Source organism: Haliotis rubra, unplaced genomic scaffold (assembly GCF_003918875.1).
Source record: "Haliotis rubra isolate DU_JTF1 unplaced genomic scaffold, ASM391887v1 Scf2056, whole genome shotgun sequence".
Taxonomy (NCBI): domain Eukaryota; kingdom Metazoa; phylum Mollusca; class Gastropoda; order Lepetellida; family Haliotidae; genus Haliotis; species Haliotis rubra.
This window is the reverse complement of record NW_025766066.1, coordinates 1-23,477: the sequence shown is the minus strand read 5'-3', so window position 1 is coordinate 23,477 and position 23,477 is coordinate 1. Positions and strand designations below refer to the sequence as shown.

The 23,477-nt window shown below is 42.0% G+C and overlaps 1 protein-coding gene across 6 annotated transcripts; it reads left to right on the top strand.

The window, feature by feature from the left end:
- The first annotated feature begins 2,253 nt into the window (after positions 1-2,253).
- On the top strand, positions 2,254-16,324 carry LOC124276098. Of its 6 annotated transcripts, XM_046711760.1 has the most exons (3): positions 9,064-9,351; positions 11,576-11,651; positions 14,019-16,324. In XM_046711760.1, the coding sequence occupies exon 3, from the start codon at positions 14,055-14,057 to the stop codon at positions 15,153-15,155; it is 1,101 nt and encodes a 366-aa protein (XP_046567716.1). In that variant the 5' UTR covers positions 9,064-9,351; positions 11,576-11,651; positions 14,019-14,054; the 3' UTR covers positions 15,156-16,324. The 6 variants fall into 6 exon arrangements, with proteins under 6 accessions (XP_046567715.1, XP_046567718.1, XP_046567717.1 ...); XM_046711759.1 differs by lacking the exons at positions 9,064-9,351; positions 11,576-11,651 and adding an exon at positions 2,254-2,381; XM_046711762.1 differs by lacking the exon at positions 11,576-11,651 and having other exon boundaries at positions 9,046-9,157.
- The last annotated feature ends 7,153 nt before the right edge of the window (positions 16,325-23,477 follow it).

The following is a 23,477-nucleotide window of genomic DNA, read 5'->3' as shown; positions in this document are numbered from 1 at the left end:
GGTTGAGGTTGGGTGCAAGGTGTGGGTTGTCTTGATAAAGTGGTGTAGACTTTATACAGGTTGAGGTTGGGTGCAAGGTGTGGGTTGTCTTGATAAAGCGGTGTAGATTTTATACAGGTTGAGGTTGGGTGCACGGTGTTGGTTGTCTTGATAAAGGGGTGTAGACTTTATACCGGTTGGAGCTGGGTGGAAGATGTGGGTTGTCTTGATAAAGTGGTGTAGACTTTATACAAGTTGGAGCTGGGTGCAAGGTATGGGTTGTCTTGATGAAGGGGTGTAGACTTTATACAGGTTGAGATTGGGTGCACGGTGTTGGTTGTCTTGATAAAGCGGTGTAGACTTCATACAGGTTGAGGTTGGGTGCAACGTGTGGGTTGTCTTGATGAAGGGGTGTAGACTTTATACAGGTTGGAGCTGGGTGGAAGGTGTGGGTTGTCTTGATGAAGGGGTGTAGACTTTATACAGGTTGAGGTTGGGTGCAAGGTGTGGGTTGTCTTGATAAAGGGGTGTAGACTTTATACAGGTTGGACATGGGTGGAAGGTGTGGGTTGTCTTGATAAAGTGGTGTAGGCTTTATACAAGTTGGAGCTGGGTGCAAGGTATGGGTTGTCTTGATGAAGGGGTGTACACTTTATACAGGTTGAGATTGGGTGCACGGTGTTGGTTGTCTTGATAGAGTGGTGTAGACTTTATACAGGTTGAGGTTGGGTGCAACGTGTGGGTTGTCTTGATGAAGGGGTGTAGACTTTATACAGCTGGAGGATGGGTGCAATGTATTAAAGGATCACCTGTACAGGATATGGTGTTGGTGAGAAGACTCTGGATATACAGGGGATACTCTATGTACAGATGGAGGACGAGGGCGTGGCTCCAACAACGGTGTGCGACATATTCCCCATGGGCCACACGTGCCCTGTGCCCCGTGCCCTGTGCCCCTTAGACAGAATGGGAGTGCTGTCTGGCGAGTACAACACAGTCGCTTATGCTAACGCATGATAGGCGTTATGGGGGTTGTAAACACTGGGAATGTACGAGGAAACCGTAACAGTTATTTCTGTGTTAACAACAGGACATTGTCGGGAGAAAGTATGGCACACACTTTAACATTTATTGCCAATATGTATGCATCATTACTTTTGGAAAAAAACACCAGTGACAAGAACAATTGGAGAATGAACGCCACCCAGCACATTCAGTGCCCGATATGTACGTAATAACAAATTGAAAGGGTTGACGTGATCAGAACCGCCTACAGCCACCACACCCCAGCATACACTTAGACTACGCCGACAGAGACGGGCACACAGGTCATGGTGGGTTTGTAGTCGTCGACGTTATTCAGTGTAAAGAAAGCTCGGAGACAAAGCGCCATCGTGACACCCAGAGAACCGGTTCACTTACCCGCAACTCACAAACATGTTGCGTTTGAGAGAATGTTTAGTGTTCGGTTTTGCTGTTTGTAATGACTCATGAAAGAGCATCACTGAAAAGACAATTTTACCTACTTGATACAGAGTCAGGTTACAGAAACAGCGTAGGTTAAGAATGAAGATCGTTGAAATGTTGAGGCTACGAAATACCTGAAGAGAATTAATACGCCGGCATGTGCGGATCCAAATGTACTAAATGTTTTATTCCCAGGGTTCCGAGGATTGGCGTGCACCCACCCCCACCCCCAACCCCCCAAACGAAAATCCTGTATCCGCCCCTGCGCCGGTGAGTGAAAGAATAGTTTTCAACAATCATCAACCACAAAGGTATCCAAATAATGGCCGTCAAACACACATATCGGTGTTGGAATCGAAACTACCTGGGCGGTTAATGTTTTACTTTCTGGTCTTTATCACAATCGCTCAGGGGCGGATACATCTTTTTGAGAAAGGGGTGGGGGGTGGGTTTTGTGCATTTTCTCCCGTTTTCACGAGAGCTTCAATGCTCATTTACTCAACTTTCAGGACAAAAGGTGGGTGCGTACCCCTGCACACCCCTTCCCCCTCTTCATCCGCCTATGCGCTAGCATACAAAGCAAGCACCCACCCACCAATCCCCACCACCCCCTCCCACTGCCCGCTTACCTCACACGTCCACTCATCCGCTCATCCACCCAGTTCACACTCCCAGTTGTCCACTCGACCACACATCTCACACGATCACCGAGAATCAACCCTCAATGTCTCAATACATCCGAGTACAGAAAAACACTTAGAGCCAGGAACAACGGAACATTCGCCAAAACGAAACCGTGCTACCCGGAGAAGATTTTCCGAGACAGCCCGAACACCACACGACGAGTGAGGCAGACGACAGTTTCAGCGGAAGAAATAACAGGACTATTTTCAGTTGAGAAAGAATGGTGGACTTTTGACAACTACTGTGATAAGGTGGGTGACATCTCTATATACTGTCAACACGCTGTCTAGATGGAATATGGACAGATAGTCATGCAGTGAAAGATGAATGTCGTTCAATAACCTGGCAATCGAAGGTGTTTGGTATTGATCGGCGTCCATCATGCGTATCGGACCAGCAGATCTAACGTGGCTGGTGGTAGATTGTTTCCAGCCGGTCCTAAAGTGTATAAGCCACTTAATGTTACGAAGAGTTTAATGTGAAGTACAGCTGGCTTCTGACTAGATGTTGAACAGGACGCGGTAGTGTGAGTGGATCACTTACATCTCAGCGCCTGAAGTGTCGGGGAGTGCCGAGAGCGTGTGTAAATACATGTAGCTGAGAGAAACAGGGTGGTGACTGAGTAGTGGGACACAAACACAAAATCATTGGCAACAGGAGGAATAAGTGTCTTCCACAGTAGCTGTAAGTGTCTTAAACAGTAGCTGTAAGTGTCTTAAACAGTAGCTGTCTTACACACTGCAGCTGTAAGTGTCTTACACAGTATCTGTGTCTTAAACAGTAGCTGTCTTACACACAGTAGCTGTAAGTGTCTTAAACAGTAGCTGTCTTACACACAGCAGCTGTGTCTTACACAGTAGCTGTGTCTTACACAGTAGCTGTGTCTTACACAGTAGCTGTCTTATACACAGTAGCTGTAAGTGTCTTAAACAGTAGCTGTCTTACACACAGCAGCTGTGTCTTACACAGTAGCTGTGTCTTACACAGTAGCTGTGTCTTACACAGTAGCTGTGTCTTAAACAGTAGCTGTCTTACACACAGCAGCTGTGTCTTACACAGTAGCTGTAAGTGTCTTACACAGTAGCTGTGTCTTACACAGTAGCTGTGTCTTAAACAGTAGCTGTCTTACAGACAGCAGCTGTGTCTTACACAGCAGCTGTAAGTGTCTTACACAGTAGCTGTAAGTGTCTTACACAGTAGCTGTAAGTGTCTTACCCAGCTGTAACTGTGTCTTACACAGCAGCTGTAAGTGTCTTAAACAGTAGCTGTAAGTGTCTTACACAGTAGCTGTAAGTGTCTTACACAGTAGCTGTGTCTTACCCAGCGGTAACTGTGTCTTACACAGCAGCTGTAAGTGTCTTAAACAGTAGCTGTGTCTTACACACAGTAGATGTAAGTGTCTTACACAGCAGTAACTGTGTCTTACCAGTAGCTGTAAGTGTCTTACCACAGTAGCTGTAAGTGTCATACCGCAGTAGTTGTAAGGATCTTACACGACGATCAGAATATTTAATAAGAAAACAAATTATGAATCCGACATTTTATGAAAGTGAAATATAAGTGTATTCAACAATATTTTGTGCAGAACCGTTTAAGAACCATGCTTAGAATATTGACGATATCACTCGGAAAAATGCAATAGATGAAACTATCTGTATTACCATAACAAACTGATATTACAAGACATTCATAATGTCACACCGTAGAATGACACAGCTATATGAACACACAAAGGTGAGTTCATGGACAAATGCACATTGAGGTGAAACATATTAGACATGTACTGCTCACTTGGTCATGTTGATGACCTGTATATAACCAACTCCCGTCACATGTGTTTATAACCAACTCATGTCACATGTGTTTATAATAACCAACTCCCGTCACATGTATATAACCAACTCCTGTCACATGTGTTTATAACCAACTCCTGTCACATGTGTTTATAACCAACTCCCGTCACATGTATATAACCAACTCCCGTCACATGTATATAACCAACTCCTGTGTCGTGTGTTATAACCAACTCCCGTCACATGTATATAACCAACTTTTGTCATGTTTATAACGAACTTGTCATATGTTTATAACCAACTCCTGCCACATGTATATAACCAACTTCTGTCATATGTTTATAACCAACTCCTGTGTCGTGTGTATATAATAACCAACTCCTGTCACATGTATATCACCAACCAACTGTGTCGTCGTTTTTAGCAACTCCCTGTCACATGTTTATAACCAACTCCTGTCATATGTATATAACCAACTCTTGTCAGGTTTATAACCAACTCCTGTCACATGTATATAACCAACTCCTGTCACATGTATATAACCAACTCCCATTACATGTATATAACCAACTCCCGCCACATGTATATAACCAACTCCTGTCACATGTATATATCCCACTCCTGACACATGTATATAACCAACTCCCGTCACATGTTTATAACCAACTCCCATCACGTTTATAACCCACTCCTGTCATATGTATATAACCAACTCTTGTCAGGTTTATAACCAACTCCTGTCACATGTTTATAACCAACCCCCGTCACATGTATATAACCAACTCCCATCTCATGTATATAACCAACTCCCGTCACATATTTATAACCAACCCCCGTCACATGTATATAACCAACTCCCGTCACATGTTTATAACCAACTCCCATCACGTTTATAACCCACTCCTGTCATATGTATATAACCAGCTCTTGTCAGGTTTATAACCAACTCCTGTCACATGTTTATAACCAACCCCCGTCACATGTATATAACCAACTCCCGTCACATGTATATAACCAACTCCCGTCACATGTATATAACCAACTCCCGTCACATGTATATAACCAACTCCCGTCACATGTATATAACCAACTCCTGTCACATGTATATAACCCACTCCTGACACATGTATATAACCAACTCCTGTCACATGTTTATAACCAACTCCTGTCACATGTATATAACCAACTCCCGTCACATGTATATAACCAACTCCTGTCACATGTATATAACCAACTCCCATTACATGTATATAACCAACGCCCGTCTCATGTATATAACCAACTCCTGTCACATGTATATAACCAACTCCCGTCAGATGTATATAACCAACTCCTGTCACATGTACATAACCAACTCCTGTCACATGTATATAACCAACTCCCGTCACATGTATACAACCAACTCCCGTAAAATGTATATGACCAACTCCTGTCACATGTATATAACCAACTCCCGTCACATGTGTATATGACCAACTCCTGTCACGTGTTTATAACCCACTCCTGTCACATGTATATAACAAAAACCGTCAGAGATGCTTATCAACAACTTACATCACATGTACATAGAACTAACTCGCGGCACATGTGTTTATAACAAAATCCGTCACATGTGCTTATATTATTACCAACTTACAACCTATGTGTATAGACCCAACTCCCGTCAAATGGGTATAGACACAACTCCCGTCATTTGTTTAAAGATGTACTGTGACAAGTATATATAAGCGAGACATTCAGGGTATTCTCGGACCCTTCTCTATCCACAAGACTGATGGTGAGTTGAGCTAAAGTCGACTTGAACACCACATAATATATATCATGCAGGAGGTGAGACCGTCGTGATGCAGGTTGAAGACGGTTACGTCATTCGTGAAACCAGGGCACGGGAATGGTGCTGGCAAAGCAAAAGACATTAACAGAGGATGCTGAATTCGAACCAAAATTTGTAGATTCCTGGTACGCTTAAGGGACGCAACTCTGTACATCGAACTGCGACCCCTTAGCGTTCTCAAACGCTCCCTATATAACATGCAATGATATGACGTCCAGACAGGTTATAGCTTCGTTACCACGGGCCCACTTTACCATAGTACTTTCTACAGTCAACTGTAAGCAGTGTTCTGGGACATCATCCAAAGGTCGACAGAGAATCACTTTAAGAATTCTATCTATTCAGGCTTGACATAGCTGTATTATTCAGAGTTGTGCACAAACACCGTAGCTTTCACGAACCACCAGGCTCCCATTGAGGTACGGTAGCATCCAGATACATTTTACTGAACAAAGAAGGACATCCACGACAGTATTTGCAACGTGCTTACTGACTTGATGTTACAAAAACATTCGTGCGTGTTGTAGACAAGCATATGCTGACGTCTACATGTAGCGTGTATATCGCTATATCTCGCGGCATGTGATAAACAAAGTTATAGCCCGGTAGCTCGGGTGGGTTCTCAACACAGGCACGCCCTAGGCAAGGAATTCTTTACAGAGATATATTACAGGTCATGCCCCACTGGGTTCAGCCTGGCAGGGTAACATAACGGCTTCTCCCGGGATGACCCACAAGACATACAACTAACGTTATGAAACGATAAGCCTCCGGTGTTGGTGGTAATGTTCAAGTGCACGGTTACAGGTGATACACGTTCTGATAATTATGCAAGTTCGTGATGTTAGTGGTGATAACTCTAATGTCATGTATGTCGGTGTAAGTCGGGCTCTGTTTCTCGGCTGTAGATTTGTCAGTTGTTTGGTTTCGTACTTAGGAAGAAACGTTGTGTAATCTCTGCTGTTGTAATACTGACGTGTGTGGGGATCGATGCCTCCCAGTCTGATCACACTGATATAGGTTGCTCCATCCAGTCGGTGAAGTGACGATATTCCTCCAGGCTGCAGGTGACCGTTCTTCACTCACTGGTGAAAGTCAGGAACATAAGCTGTATTGACGTGAGATATATTTATTATTTCTATATGCATATACTTTATCTATTTCTACCTGATTGAATTATTTATTTCTATAAGCTTTTGATGTTGGTTTCTTCTTTCTTATTGCTTATGCTGTTTCTTTATATAAATCATTGATCCGAACTAAAACATTAATGTTGAGAACACAGCCAAGACCAGTCAAGCCCATGATCAGGGATTCGAATAAAATGTGAATTTAATTACGTATTAAGACTTAAAGGATCAAAAATATGTTTTGTAATCTTTGTTAACGATGCAGTCAGCAGTAATCCAGATCTACAGCCGCGAATTGTACATGATATAGGCTGGACCAGACGATCCAGTGATTGCGTGAAATCATCAACAGTCCCTGAGCCTGCCCAACCGATACAATTTGGTCGCCTAGCACCACAAGCATACGTTGCTGGGGCGTGTTTTGGACCAATAGATTGTTCCTTCAACGCATATGGCAAAATATATCCTAGGATGTATGCTTCAGACCCATTTTAAGTACAGCTATGATGTTGATACCCACCTACAGCTGAATAACAATTATATATACTTAAAACATGACATGTGTGTTGCTTAAATTATATTTACATTGATTACTCACTACAACATCAGGTGCTTATAAGGTACTGAATTGATTAGTCATACAAAACCAATGATGTAATGCTGAAGCCACAGTTTTAAACTTTTCAGGCAAACTTCCAAAACTAAAAGTGCCATGGTTTGCCAGTTAGCTCATATCCCGTTTCTTGACATCCATCTGCCTGTGTAACTTTGACATTGATATCAATAAGTCATTCCCGATATCCTGTGCATGTTCGACCCTTGCAATAAGAGCTGCACTCTATTGACGTATAGCCGAGACATGAATATTTCATCACAGATATATTCCTGCATAACACCAGTAATTCGCTGCTAGACGCTCATGTTAGGCATGCTGGCAAACTCGTCAAGCATCCAGACTGTTTACGTTAGGTCGGTGTAAAGCGGATGCTTTGCTCATGTATGTGCTTACAAAAACCGCATGTAAGGCAATAATGTCTTTTGTGAGTTGTTCATGTCCTAATTCTCTAAACGATTGGACTGTGCATATTTCTTTGTTCGCATCTCACACTAGGAAGAACAAGATGTACAGGAACAGGAGGTTGATCAGATAAGTTAAATACTTTACTGATTGTAATTCCTGCACCAACCGTAGCATTAGGAATGTGAAGTACAATATTTCACTTTACACTCGTTTCTTGGACAGCTCTAATAAGGGGAGTTCAGCATATTCATCACGCCTCTGTTTTAACCATCTGATTTGTGGCGCAGTGTAACCTGATTGATATGTAATATGATCGGTATATAACGAGGAACACCTAATCATTGTCATATAAAATAAATTGCGGGTGATTTCCGTCTGAGGGACTCAATGTCATGCCGTCATCTCAATACCGATAACTGCCTATTGATTGTGACTTTCAGTGTATTTCTCCCTCCTATAGTGCCGCTCATATTGACTTTGTGTTATATGCAAATCGTGTAGGTTTATTAGACGATATGGTGACGGATTGTCGATATGGTGCGTTTATATGTATATATTCATGAACGGTTTTGATAATATATTGATATGAATGCAAAGTGTTACGTAATGCATTTGTATCTCCTGGTCTCTTATGCAATTGTTTGGGGCTATCCTTTAAGAGTGTTAGAAGCAGGATGTCTGCCCAGCGTACTGACACCTGTTGATGTTGGATCTGTCCCTCGGGCGTTAAATGCATGTTTATTATGATGCTGGTGGAACGTCATCCCGACATCTTCCTATATGGCGGTGACGCACATCAGAATCAGTCATGTATTGTTTCCTTTACACGCCACGCCCATCTTAGCCAAACCCACACCTGAATCACTCTTCAGAAATATTCCCCGTATGATTACAGACACACAATACACAGCACTTTCACGATAACATACCGTGAAGAACGGTCTATTCACTGAGGCCTGGGATGCAGCAGCGGCTGTCGCTGTCACCAGCCGACTGACATCACGCTTGAAAGCAAGTCGTATATATACCGGTTATTTATAGCGGATATTTCATCTACCAATAGCTCTGTATGAAAATCCAGTTGGTGAAGAATCCCATACTGGCTGTGTGCTGTTGTGTGGCGGGTAGACGGGGTAGCGCTGGGGTAAATAGCCCCTTTGTTGCAACACTGCTTAGTCTCCCGGTAGTTGGCCCAGCCACATGATCTCCAGTGAAAGATATTCAACATGTGACTGCGTGACGACAGTAGGTTAGCAATACTGTATTCTATGTGAATGTTAGTGTTTATACAACGGTATGGCGAATACAGCTTGTGAAGGTATTGACTAACTATGATTGAGGCTTTAACTTTCGGCCATAGAATGTCGTAACAAGCTCATGAGAAAATACACAACGATTCCTTACGACGTCATAAGAAAGATGAACCATTTGACAGCCGATCTGGTGAGTCGATCTGACATTATCCCGAGTCCTTGTTATTCAAAATGTTATTGTATACATGTATTTCACGTTAGCTTGTATATCTACATCCATGTTTATGTTTTGTGTCAGTGTCATTCAATTATGAAAATGTTAAATATATAGAGATTATTACACGAGCAAGTGTGTCATACGACGTATACGAAACGAGTGTGAAATTTTGTATTGTGAGAGCGAGGGCAATTCATAGTTTCGTATAAGTCATGTGACACACTTGTTCGAGTGTAATAGTGTCTTTATTATCCGTTTTACTCATGTACATTTGTGCACAGTAAAACACGGTAAGCAAGTATGACGGCCCTCTTCATCGACGTCACGTCGATAATTGTTTAATGACGTCACAGACGACGAAATACAGAAACAATGGTTGCTAGGCATAAATGTGCACATATGATATATGTGACACTGGTTCTGTTTCACCATATAGGTAATAAATAGAGAATACTAAACGATGTCCCGTGTAATACCATATTTATGAAACGAGTAAACGGTTTGGTATGTAACGAGCGAAAGCGAGTTAGATACCAAAGCCATTCACGAGTTTCATAAATATGGTATTACACGGGACATAGTTTAGTATTTTATTTATTACTCACCCAACATTAGCAAAATAATATCGAGCAAAGTACTTCTTTCCTAAGAATTCAACGAGTGTGATGACTCTCAACTTTCCGAGGAGTCAAAAGAAGGCCCAAATACTATTGTGGGGAGGAGAGGTATTTCCATTGTGACGTCATAAACTGTAAATCACTTTGACGTCATACGTACGGTATCACGCGATGTTATTACACAATGTGTAATAGCATTGTAAAATGATTAAACAGTGATATCTTCAACGGGTGAGTAATAAATAGAGAATACTAAACGATGTCCCGTGTAATACCATAGTTATGAAACGAGTGAATGGTTTGGTATCTAACGAGCAAAAGCGAGTTAAATACGAATACCATCCACGAGTTTCATAAATATGGTATTACAAGGGACATAGTTTAGTATTTTATTTATTACTCACTCAACATTAGCAAAATAATATCGAGCAAACGAGTGTAATGACTCTCAGCTTTCCGCGAGTCAAGCAAGGTCTAATACTGTTGTGACAGAAGTATTAGCATTGTGACGTCATAACTGTAAACCACTTTGACGTCATACGTAATTTAATCACAATGTGTAATAACGTAGTAAAGTTATTAAACAGTAAACAGTGATGTCTTCAAAGGGTGAGTACTAAATTTACATATTGAGTCCTATATTGGGTGAGTTATAGTGTAGACGTGCCCACTGTGATAACAGCTGGGCTGCATGTATAATATGCAATCTACGGATGGATAATGTTATGCGGTACGAGATTACAGTCAACAGCATTATCAAAAGGGTTTTTCAGCACCGTGTTTTCTGATATGTTTTGGGGTTATCTGAGGTACTCAATGCCCTGCACTTTCTCCATGTAAGTACAAGCTATCGACGTCTAGCTACACCATGACTATACAAGATCGGAAGGCGTCACCTGAAGAGATAGGGGATCTGAAAAAGTAAAAACACGTCTATTATTTTCTGAATTATTTAGAAATGATTAATTACGTCCTCATTCTATTACCCGAGATGTATTCACGCATGAGGGAACTGGCTGTGGCGACAAGTCGAAGCTTCTGAGTAGACTGTGTATTCACTACCATTCATACGTAATGAAACGAGCCATTTCCCTATATAGATCATTAAAATAATCTTGTGTAGCCGGTTCCAAATACCGTCACTAACGTACTGCTTAGAAAACCCAATATCAGCAGAACGTTGGGAAATACCTCCTCAGTTCAATGACTGACAAATTAGACAGCAACTTAATTCCTTGTTTAGACCTGACATTTCATTATCGTGAAGTTCTCGTCACTTGTTATCTGGCCGCGCCCAGCATACCCGGTTACCTCTGTCCATCGCGTGTAGAACACAGGCGTATGGGCTATATCAGCTGGTATCAGTACAAAGACGGTAGGTGGTTTCAGCGATGTTATCGGACAACCAGTTGTCATGTTTCTAGGATATGAAGCGGTGTAATTGTAGGGATTCAATACTGGTTTTGTCCTAAGGTCATGGAATTGGCGTCAATGTGACTCCAGTATGTAATTCAAGTCATGTAATTTCACAGTGGAAAACAGAAATATACATAACGATATGTTTTATACATGTATTGTAGTACCTGCTTGTATTGGCCTACATGATTGAGATACGGACATGGCCTCGACACGAAGGGACCGACGTTTTAATTTAAGGTAATCCAAATGATGAGGGATTTTTGTAGCTCAACTTCGTAGTCAAGTCAAATAATGTAACATGTACTGATTGAATGAGGACTGTGTACCAAGCACGTAACTTAGCCTCCCACCTCGTGTATTTTTCAGCGACCCCCTCAGTGGTCACAACACTGTTACTGTGGTACTTCATATTGATAACACAACCGTCCAAGATTCAATGTATTGTCAGTCTGGTGACATAATACACATACTTTACTCATTGACATATTTAGCAGGTTTATTTGCCGTGATTGTTGTGTATATTCCCTGTATTCAGTGTATACATGTATGTGTTGATCTTGTGTTAGACGTCAATGCCATGGGTAAGGTAAGTTGGCAATGGGACAGCCTAGCCGTGTTGACAAGTGTGGGGTAGTGGTATAGAGTCTGTTTTCCTCTGGTAGCCTCGACACGCTCTACTTCAGTCCGTCATATAACCTACCTCTGTCAGGGCACAATAACAACTTGTATTCTATTCCAATAAATGTAATGACGTCACAATACATGCTGAGTGATTCATAATGTATCCCACAGAAGGACTTTAGACCATTTCAAATCAGCATGTTTATATTGTTATATTCTGTAGAATAAATGTATGAAAGTTAGTTTTTTTTATTACGCTCGTTTACATTTATGAACATTATATGGTATATGTAACTATTTAAAGGCGCTGTCACGCCTGATACCCAAGCGGCATGTGCACTCCCAGATGTTCACGTCAGTTATGTACAGTACACCAGGGCTGCATCCGGATGTTCTCAAACAAAGGGAACATCTTTTAACCAGTACGAGGCGTGAGGATGTGGTTTTAAAAATGTTGTCACGAACGAACAGCTGGGTGTCGGGCGACCTACCCTAGGTAGTATAGATGGAGGACAATAGCAGTGATATACAAACGGATATGTAATTGTACAGATGAGCAGATGACGTAGTCCTGGTGCAGATAACTGCTACTTGCTGAAGTATGCTAGCATCGGAAGACTGTACCAGATAGACTGAGATTTGATGAGACGTGACGTGACATGATTTGACATTATAGGACATCACGAAACGTGACGGGACAAGATTTAATAATAATAATAGTATTATGTGTATTTATTCCGCGCTGGATTCCATACAAAAATGTATGCTCAAAGCGCTACATATAAAGGTGATTGGAGTGCTACAAGACATAAACATTTGTACATTAAATAGTTAAACTTTTGAGGATATGTTTGTTAATCACTGTAGTATCTTCTGAAGAGGAATGTTTTTAAGGCACATATGAATGAATCAAGGGATGTTGTTAGTCTGAGTTCGAGTGGCAGATGGTTCCATAGTGTTGGAGCTCCATAACTAAAGGAGCGGAAACTAAAGACTTCTAGTTTACGTCTTGGGATGACTAATAGATGTTGACCGGCTGATTGTAAGGCTCTCGATGGAACATGTTTGGTCACCAACTCATTGATGTAGTCGGGAGCAGTTTCATGATAGCACTGGTGGGCTAGACTCGGGATTTTATACTCCACTCTGGCTCTTATGGGCAAACAGTGTAAGGCTCGTAAAACTTGGGAGATATGTTCTCTCTTGGACACTTTTTTGACAATGCCAGCTGCTGAGTTTTGTACTGTTGTAGTTTTGAGATGAGTTTATCTGGTGATCCGTAGTAGGCGCTGTTGCAATAATCTCACTTCGATAGCACTAGGGATCTAACAAGTGCACGAGCACGACGCATGGCGTTATGGGACGTCATGAAAAGTGACGGGACAAGATTTGACGTTATTGGACGTCATGAATTAGACGGGACAAGATTTGACGTTATTGGACGTCATGAATTGTGACGGGACATGATTTGACGTTATGGAACGTCGTGAAACGTGACGGGACATGATTTGACGTTATTGGACGTCATGAATTGTGACGGGACAAGATTTGAAGTTATGGAACGTCATGCAACTTGAGGGGACATGATTTCACGTTACTAGACATGAGGGGAGACCATGAGACGTGACGGGACGTGATTTAACGTTATGGAACATAATCTGACGTGATGAAACGTGATGATCATGGTGTTACGGTGAGATGAACATACGTCACCATTTGCCTTATGCGTTGCTGTCCGCTGTGTGTGCTGCACCTGTAAAGTGTTTCAGGAGTACATTAACAATGTCGGTCTCGATGTTAGACATTATACTCCATGATGATGGAGTGGCTGCACATACTGACACACATACTCTTTTAGCTATGGTTTTCCTCCTTTTTTGTAAATGTCTGCAATAACGACATGCTAAATCTGGTAAACTTCAAGCAGACTATCACTACCGCGCATGTCATTTGTTAATTAAGTGTATATTCTTATCTTTCCAGGTATCTGTGAATAACTAAGTCGACCACAACTTCAAGATGGCGATGAACCGCGGTCCGCACGTGCGTGACCTATTCATTGGACAATCGGCTGGTGGCTTTGAGTATGAAGGAAAAGAAGGTAAAAAGAAATACAATTTGAACGCCAAAGGAAAAGGTGGAGGTTTCTCCCAACTGGGAGCCTACAAACCTAAAATACTAGCCAGTGATGGGAGTGCAAATATTCCGATTGACAACAGCACAAAGCCTGAACATAGTGATAGAGACAAAGTAGGAAAGGTGAACAAAGCTTTCATCATCGGTGACAAAGATATTCCGATGACAATTGAACCATCTGAGAACATTTATTCAGAAATACAGGAAACCTTCATTACTTCGTCTTCGGATGCTGGCGACCAGTTCAGCTCCAACCCCGTCTTCAAAGACTCTTCGACGTCAGCAACGCTACACCATGGAAACGTGTACAGAGAACAGAGGTCCCAGTCCAGACAGAGCGTTCCCGTGGAGAAGATTGGCGGCGTCGATATCCCAGCTCCTGATTACGAAGAGGAAGAAATGACTCTGGACTTTGAGGGCGATGACAAAGTACACGACAAGAGAAGAGACAGTATTTATAAGGAGTTTCCAGGGGAGGACTTCTCCCGGTACCTTTCAGACGACGAGGAGGACTATGAGTTCGATCGCCCCATGTACACAGTTAGATCCAAACCGCCAGTTTCGCGGAGGGTCCTTCAGAAGAAGGATAGCAGCAAGTCTCGGACAGAGGCGTGGAGGGGCGAGAAACCGAAGCGAGACTCAACAAAATCGTTGTTCAAACAAAATGCGAAGAACACCGGGAAGACGACCTTGAGGTATTATAGCGTTAACGATACCAAGTTGGGTATCGGGCTTGATGGCGCAGCCAGAAAACCACAGAAGAAGTCAATACGTGACGGTGTACCATATGAGTCCTCCTACGAATCCTTCTTGCAGGCGCGGAACGGCGGTCCACGATGGGGAAGTCTCGAGAGCTCGAGCAGCGACAGTGGGCACGAAACTGGAGATGACTTTAAACGTGGTCCAAAAGGTAATAATACCGGCACTTTCTGGAAAAAACTCACGATAAAGTTCAAGAAAACTGGATATAATCTTAAACACTGAAGATGTGTGTGATTCGTTGGGGTCAGGGAGTGAACCTTACAACTTGAACCTCGTCGTGACTGATTCCATACTGCACCTCTACCTCCGTGTCGTCGTGCATGTACAGCAAGGTGCACTGGAGTGGAGTGGGTGTTGTTGTTGTTGTCGCATGTACAACTGAACTGTTGACCATTCCAATATGGACAGTGGAAGTCAGTGTGCTGTACATGAGGGATCGTGTTGTAGAAACTCAGTACTACATGTGACTGCTTGAAGGAATGGCGCTAGCCGTACCTTCTGTCTCAAAAGTAAAGTTGCGATACATCAGTGCCGGGCAGATCCAATCGTTACAGCTGTTTCTACATTGATGTTGAATAACCACATTATACCACCTAGTATGTGACTGTCGTTGGATATTATGCATTTAAATCCACGCTTTTAAGTAATTACATGTTTCAATGCTGTCACGGCACAGCCTTAATCAATTTCAGCAATAGGTTGATGAGACTGCTCCCTCAGACAGCCAGATACCATGGTCACAATGAACATATAAGCAGCATTATTTCATACGTTAAAACTAGCATTCAGAATACATTGGTTCATATTTGTCATTAGCGTGCAGCCTAGCAGGGTAGGGTGGGTGGGGGTTTAATGCTTACACAAGGCAGTAGATACGCAGGCCGTCTCTACAGGTAATGTCCGAGTTATTTTTTAAAGAATGATCCAATACTTTATTTTCTGGAAATTTAATTACTACCTACAAAATCAACATGTCTGATATTCCTTGATACAATGAAAACGATGTTAACAAGTACCAGCATTTCTGTACAGCTCCTACTTGGTCGTGTGTCCTCAACCCCCGTCTTCGGCGTCATGGTATACCATGTCATGGTATAACTTGTCATATCAGTCATTGCATATGTAAATAATGTGATGCATATTCATGAAGGTCACACTAACACACACATTTGTTCATCGTGAACTTAACTCAAATACTATCAAAGCTGCCAGTGTATGATAGCGCGTGAATGCGGCGTAAAAATACTTCACTCATGACAGTCGCATAGGCGCCCATGTGTACGTCATCAGGTGTGCCGTTTGAAACTTCATGTGAAATATATATTAATTAAGGAATACAGTTCGCTCTACCACCATGTATAGTGTAATAAAGCACCCTTTCGCCCTGAACTATTATATTTAAAGTTCGAGGACGCTTGCGTCCGACTGCTTTAACGTTATAATAGTTCAGGGCGAAGGTGTGCGTTATTACACTAGACATGGTGGTAGAGCGAACTGTATTTCTTTTCTAAGATGCCAAATTTAATTCTTTCTAAGGATAATTACGATTAATTTAAGGCAGAAAACAAACGCACGGTGTCAGTGACCTAAATTAAGAATCCTCGCACAGGGCTAACTGGCGAGCTGTTCTATTGATGTGTCTGCCCCCCTACGTCAAGACCAAATGATAACAGTTTGATGACGGTTTACGTTCGGATTAAATACCTTCTCTAAATTATTTTAATTACATCTATGATTAACGTAAACCATATTGAGCAATATGAACGTCGCATTTCTACTACCAACGTAAGTTTAGATCAGTACATCCAGATGAAGCTGAGTGGTCAAGCGACATTCCACATTTCATTGTGGGAATGGAAACATTGCGAACGTTACCGTGTCGCTGAAAACTTGTGAATCGAATTGAGACATTTTAACCGTCGGAAAACATAAACGTAATGATTGCACCAGTGATGTTAGCTGCGTGAAGCAACTGCAAACCAAGAAACGGGATGCAACGGAGTAGTTTACTGTAGAAGGCTTTACGAAGCGATGACAACTGACATGCATCGTGACGTCGCTTACAATGTGACGTAACGCAAAATTATTTCGATTACGAGGGGGCAGACTAGAATGGCGCAGTGACGCCAATACATTGTGACGCAATGCAAAAAGTGCACATTATCGTCTGATTAAAGTACTGTCGGCGCCTTTGATCTTTCGCTGAAGCATCTTAGAATGAAAAATAATAACGAACGTTTCAAGAAATTATGTATAATCATGTTTGGTGCCGTGTTCAATAACATTTCTATAACAAACCGGTCAGTGTGTCCACACATGGAGGGTTCGCTACACGTCCACACTTCCATCAGATGTATGCTCAGAATCCAGACATGTCTCACACCTCATCTTACTGTTTTCTGTGCGCACACATTTTATGATGAGAAGTGATCTGAGAGAGCCAGGCATACGTTTTGCTTTTGAACGTAGTCGATTACATATGTATTGATTTATGTATTTGTTCGTTAATTAATTTTGTATGTTTGTCAGACTTGAGGGTCCTGATCAGTACTGTCAACGTAGTGCACGCCCTAGCAGCATGTGTTTAACACCTGCCCCAGGTGTTGGGTCGTGGGGGCACCAATGCCAGATGAAAGCATATCACGCCACTGGTCACCTTTCGTTTTCGGCCAACTAGTGACATCGGCACCTCCCTGGCATTTAGCAGCACGTGCTATTCCTTTTGAACACAATTCTCTTGGTAAAAACCTAGCTAAGAACGAAGTATGTAATATGTATAGTAATGTGTACTAGTGGTCAAACATTGTGTGAGGCTACAGCCACGAACACTACATTCCTACGCAAGTCATGTTGGGCTATTGTTGGGAGACATTGCATGGAGGATGTTATTATATCATTGTTATTATGTTTGTTTCTCATATTTATATGTTGTCGTGTGTGTAAATAATGTATATTGTACCATGCAATAAAAGTATCTTTTCTATCCAGCCAGTTGTATTATTCCGAATATGCTCTGTAGAACATATAATGTGGTTGTGGATGCAAGACACATAAATTCTTTACTCGCACCAATAATTTATTCTGGTATACGTTCAATTTTCAATTTCACTTTGACTTCTTTCTTTGGCTTGGTGAGGTTCAGAAAACTACAAAGCAGAAATGCAGACTTGCTAAGTAAATTATTCCTAACACTCAATTATTCCTAACAGTCAAACTACATGACAAGTCTAAGTAAATTACTTCAAATTAACAGTTACAAGATAAATGAATAATATGTACAATTAACAAAACCTTCAAATAATATTACCTTATTATGCCTTGAAATATATTACAATAGCAAACAATGCTACTCACATTTGTGTTCATGCCAACTAAAACAGCTGAATGTCTCCAACATGGAGGCAGTGACAAGCCATGTGCTCTGATGAGGAGCAACACTCACAATAAGGGGAAGTAATCTGTTATGACAATCATGATAATACTTTTTGGAAAACTAATAACAGTTATAGCCAAGCTAGACTTTCTGAACCTCATCTGAACTAAATTTTACAATGAAAATTACTACACTATTTTAGAACTTTGTACTTTGCAACATAAAAATATAACCTTTTGACAACAAATATCTTTAGTGCATGAAATTATAAACTAATTGGAGTGAACATTTTTTCTGCATCAACACACTCGGCCTCTTAAACAACATTGTTTAACAAACTTCTCACAATGCAGAAACAATCTGAAATAACATACAGCCCATAACTTTGGCCACATATTCATACACAATGTCAATTTTCACAAAATTTCACACATCATCATATTTTTCACTCGTCTTTGGAAGTAATAGTACTAGTTTGTGTACAGGTCTGCGCAGTTCTGTACTTTGAGTTTTCAGTATCACACTTCTCACAAAGCCCTGTTTGTCTGGCTCAACTTTGATCACTCGTTCCATGGGCCAGCATGATCTGTGTGCATTTTCATCCTTGATGAGTACAATGTCATCTATTTCAATGTTGCGTTTTGGTGTACTCCATTTTTGTCTCTCTTGTAGGGAATACAGGTATTCTTTCCTCCACCTTGTCCAAAAATACATTTGCGAGATACTGAATCCTTCTCCATCTCCGACGCATGTAGACATCATCACGTTGAAATTTACCTTGTGGAGCGATGAAAACGTTGGATTTTTCATGAGCAAATGGTTTGGCGTTAGGGGAGTTCAGGTCAGTGGCGTCACTGGAAACTGTGGTGAGTGGACGGGGAGTTGACGATGGCTTCTACTTCACATAGCAGGGTGCGGTATGCTTAAGTCATCAAACGGTCTCCGAACTCATACAGCATGGGAGATAGAATCTTTAAGTACAGAACCTATCATGCGTTCCCATACCCCACCCATGTGACTGGCTGATGGCGGGTTAAACTTCCAGTCGATGTTGGCTTGCAGTAGGTGAGAGTGGATGCTGTTTTGATCAAGTTCTGCTAGTGCTTCTTTCAATTCTCTGGCAGCTCCAATGAAGTTGGTGCCATTGTCACACCATATTTCTTTGACAGGTCCGCGCCGTCGGCTATAAAAGCGCGCAAGGCATGTATGAATGAGTCTGTGTCCAAAGAGAGTTGGCCGTTTCGATGTGTATGGCTCTACTGCGCTAAACATGTGAACAGTGCTCCATAGCGTTTCATCTGTTTCCTACCTTCTTTGATGGTATCGCGGGCCAAAGAAATCTACACCTGAGTATGTAAATGGTGCGCTGGATTCACTCTGCTGAATGGTAGGTCGGACATCTTCTGTTCACATGGAGGCATTTTCAGTCTTCGACAGGTGACACAATGGGACAGTATGTTTCTCACGGTTAGCGTTAAGCTCTGATGACCCAATACTTTTCCTCGTAGCTTCGAAAGTACATGATTTCGTCCCACATGGCCAAGCTTCTTGTGTATGTCTTGTATGATCAGGCTTGTGACATGATGTTTGCTGGGTAGAAGAATCTGGTGCTTCATTTCATCTGGGATCTGAGACTTGCTGAGTCTGCCACCTACTTTGAGAATTCCATTGTTGATGAATGGATCCAGCTTGTAGACCGAGCTGTGCTTGGGTACTCGGCCTCGTTCAACTGCTGTAAGTACATGGATTTCCTTGTCGAAACTCTTGGACTGCACAAACTTCATGATGATATTCTCTGCACATTCAAGTTTCTCAACTGTGAAAAGCGGTTTATTGTTATATACCCCGATTCAACTTTACCTTTTCTTTTCCTGATACGAGCTTTGATGTTGTTGATGAGTTGGAGATATATGACTACGCCCGCTTAAGGCGATACCAACTTGAATAATGTTTAATCAAAGTGTCAAGCCCTTCACATTGCATCTTGGTTGGTGATACACACGTAGTTGCAACTGTTTCCTCTACAACAGATTCTGCCGGTCCGGGTTGCTTCAGATTCCATTCTGATTCAGATCTCCAGAGGAATTGTGGTCCTTCAAACCAGTCTGATTGCGCCAGTAGTTGTGCTGTGCTAGCTCCTCTGGATGCTATATCCGCTGGGTTCTCATCAGATTCTACATACTTCCAATCTTTTGGCCCAGAGTAGTCCCTTATCAATCTCACACGATTAGCAACAAATACTGGGTATCTCTTCTTCTCACTGTTGATATAATGGAGGACAGTCGTTGAGTCTGTGAAGTAGAGTCACGCTATCAATATCTGTATCAAGTTCTTTCAGCATAAGTTGAGCTATTTGAACTGCGACTGTAGCGGCGAATCAACTCGAGGCGTGGAATACTCACAGGTTTCACAGGAGTCAGTCTTGATTTCCCCATTAGAAAAGCAACATGGACATTTTGCTCAGCATCAGAAAAGCCGAAGATAAGCTACACAGCCGTACCCTACCGAGCTGGCATCAGAGAACACATGAACCTGTTTAGATACAACTTTACCGAACTCAGCAGGCTTCAGGCATCGTTCAGTCTTCAGAGTTTCAAGTATCTTGAGCTCCTTCAACCACTTTTTCCATGAGACTTCATACTTTCCTGGTATATCATCATCCCAGTCCAGATCATTGTTGGCACACAATTCTTGAAGTATCCGGCTTAAGCGGGAAGAATGATAGGTGTAACGATACCGAGGGGATCATACAGAGATGAAACCGTGGATAGTAGACCCACGACGGCGATGTGACTGGTTTCTCAATGAAGTCGGTGGAAAATCCAAATGTGTCTGTATTTACATACCATTTCATACCAAGAGCACGTTCAATTGGCAGTTCATCATAATCCAGGTCACGGGTTTGAATCTCTTTGGAATGATCACCAACTGGGATTGACTTCAAAACGTTTCTGCTATTTGAAGTGAATTTGGTTAATTTGAAACCCCCATCTGCACATGCGGCTCTCACGTCATAGATTAGCTTTATAGCTGTCTTGTCATTTTCTACAGATTTTAAACAGTCATCAACGTAAAAGTTCTTTCTGATTACATCAGCTACGAGACTGCCAAACCTTTCTTCTGCCCTGTTGGCTGTGGTTTTCAATGCAAAGTTGGATATGCTGGGAGAGGAGACTGCTCCAAAGATATGTACACCCATTCTATATTCCTGTAAGTCAGCGTTGAGATCACCGTTGGGCCACCACAAAAATCTTAGGCTGTCATGTTGAGTCACTGGCACCTTCACCTGGTAAAAACATGGACTCTATGTCTGCCATGAATGCTATCCGTTCAGCTCTGAATCTTGTCAAAACACCTATCAAAGAGTTTGTGAGGTCTGGACCTTGCAGAAGCTCTGTCGTTCAATGATGTTCCTTCATACTTGGCGCTGCAGTCGAAAACCACCTACGGATCTTTGTTGGCTTTGGGGTGATAGATTCCATGGTGCGGAAGATACCAAATTCTCTGTGATTCAGCTGACAGTTGACCTTCAGGTATCTTGTACGCGAAGCCCTTTTCAAGGAGATTATCAACAAAACCTACATAATCCTTGTAGTACTGTTCATTCTGGAGCATTTTCTTTCTTTGCCATTTCGCTCTGCTCTGTGCTTGAGTGCTGTTGTTTGCACATAATGTATCATCTCTGAATGGTAATAGTGACCATTGACATATTTCACCTGTTCCTCTGCTGTCTCCATAAATCTCCTATCTTCTCTTGAATAGCCCTTCTCCCCTGGTACTTTGCCGAGATCCTGCTCACTGAAGTCTCGTTCGAAGATCCTAACGATAGTACTCGGAGCTAGACATTCCTTCACAGAACTCTTTTCGCAAAGGATGACTCTGTTGCAGACAAGAGTGTTTCTCTCACTATTAAACTTCACATGTAGAGGCCTCGCCGTTAATCCGTCCAGCCATGCTTATACAACACTGCGAACGGACCATCCCCATCTGATGGAATCACCTTTGAGGCTGTAAGGCTGAAGGACAGTTACTTCCAATTAGGAGACCAACTTCAAGTTCGGTAAAATTCAGGTAATTTACTTGCCATATCTTCAAGATCAGAGAATCGCTCGAGAAACTTTGGATCAGGAATCTGGTTATGATTAACTGGTATTTCCATTACAAATGTCCTAGGAAGATAGACTGGATGATTGTCCTGATTGTCAGTTACAGTGAGGCCAGTTACAGCTGAGGTTTCTACCATATCTACACCATGCATAGTCTGTAATTTCAGAGTTGTCGTAGTTGTTGATGCCAAGTTGATCTTTGAGTGTCTCGGTGATGAAGCAAACCAGTACTCCCATTGTCTAAGAGTGCATAAGTCTTCACCGCTTTACTGTTACCTTGCTGGCGTACGATGACAGGTAGAATCGACTGTAGCACAGTTTCCACCGAGTCAGACTTGGTACTGTTACAAGAAGATGACACTGTTTCTGTTAAATCCTTTTGGTTGCCGTTGCCTTCTGTTTGATACTTCTGGTGTCTGTTGAATGTTGACTGCTGTGTCTCATTTGAAAGTTATCGTCATGTAGTGCTGTTGGATGACGTTTTCCACACTTCCTACATATTCTCTTTCTTAGACATCCTTTGACAGCGTGGTTGTATCCGTAGCATCCATAACACATGTGCTTCTCTCTCAAGTAAGCACGCGTTTCTAGTTCAGTGTCTTTTGCTTGAAGGCTTCACAGTCATCGATGTCATGTGCTTTCCAACAGAAGTGACAGGATACTTTCTTCTTATTGATCAGTGTAGTTCTGTCCGACATTTGTTGCGAAAGTGCTAGACCTTGGTTTGCTAGCAATCAGCTTGTCCTTCCTAAATCCTCTGCTAGGAGTATGTCCACGATTACTTTCAGTTTTACTCATTGCTTCTTTACTGAAAATGGGCTCATTCGCTGATTTGGCTGCAAAGTCTATGAACTCCACGAGATCTTTAAATCCAATCATCCTGTTGTTCTGGATCCTACACTTAGTAATGTGATCTCGCCACTTGTTCTGGAGGTATTGAGGCAACTTCTGTACTATAGCCTGCAAGTTGGGTGCATGGTTCAGGACGGTCATATGAGATATATTGTTCATAGCATGTGAACATTTGGTGAGAAAGAATGAGAACTGTTTCAACTTCTGACTATC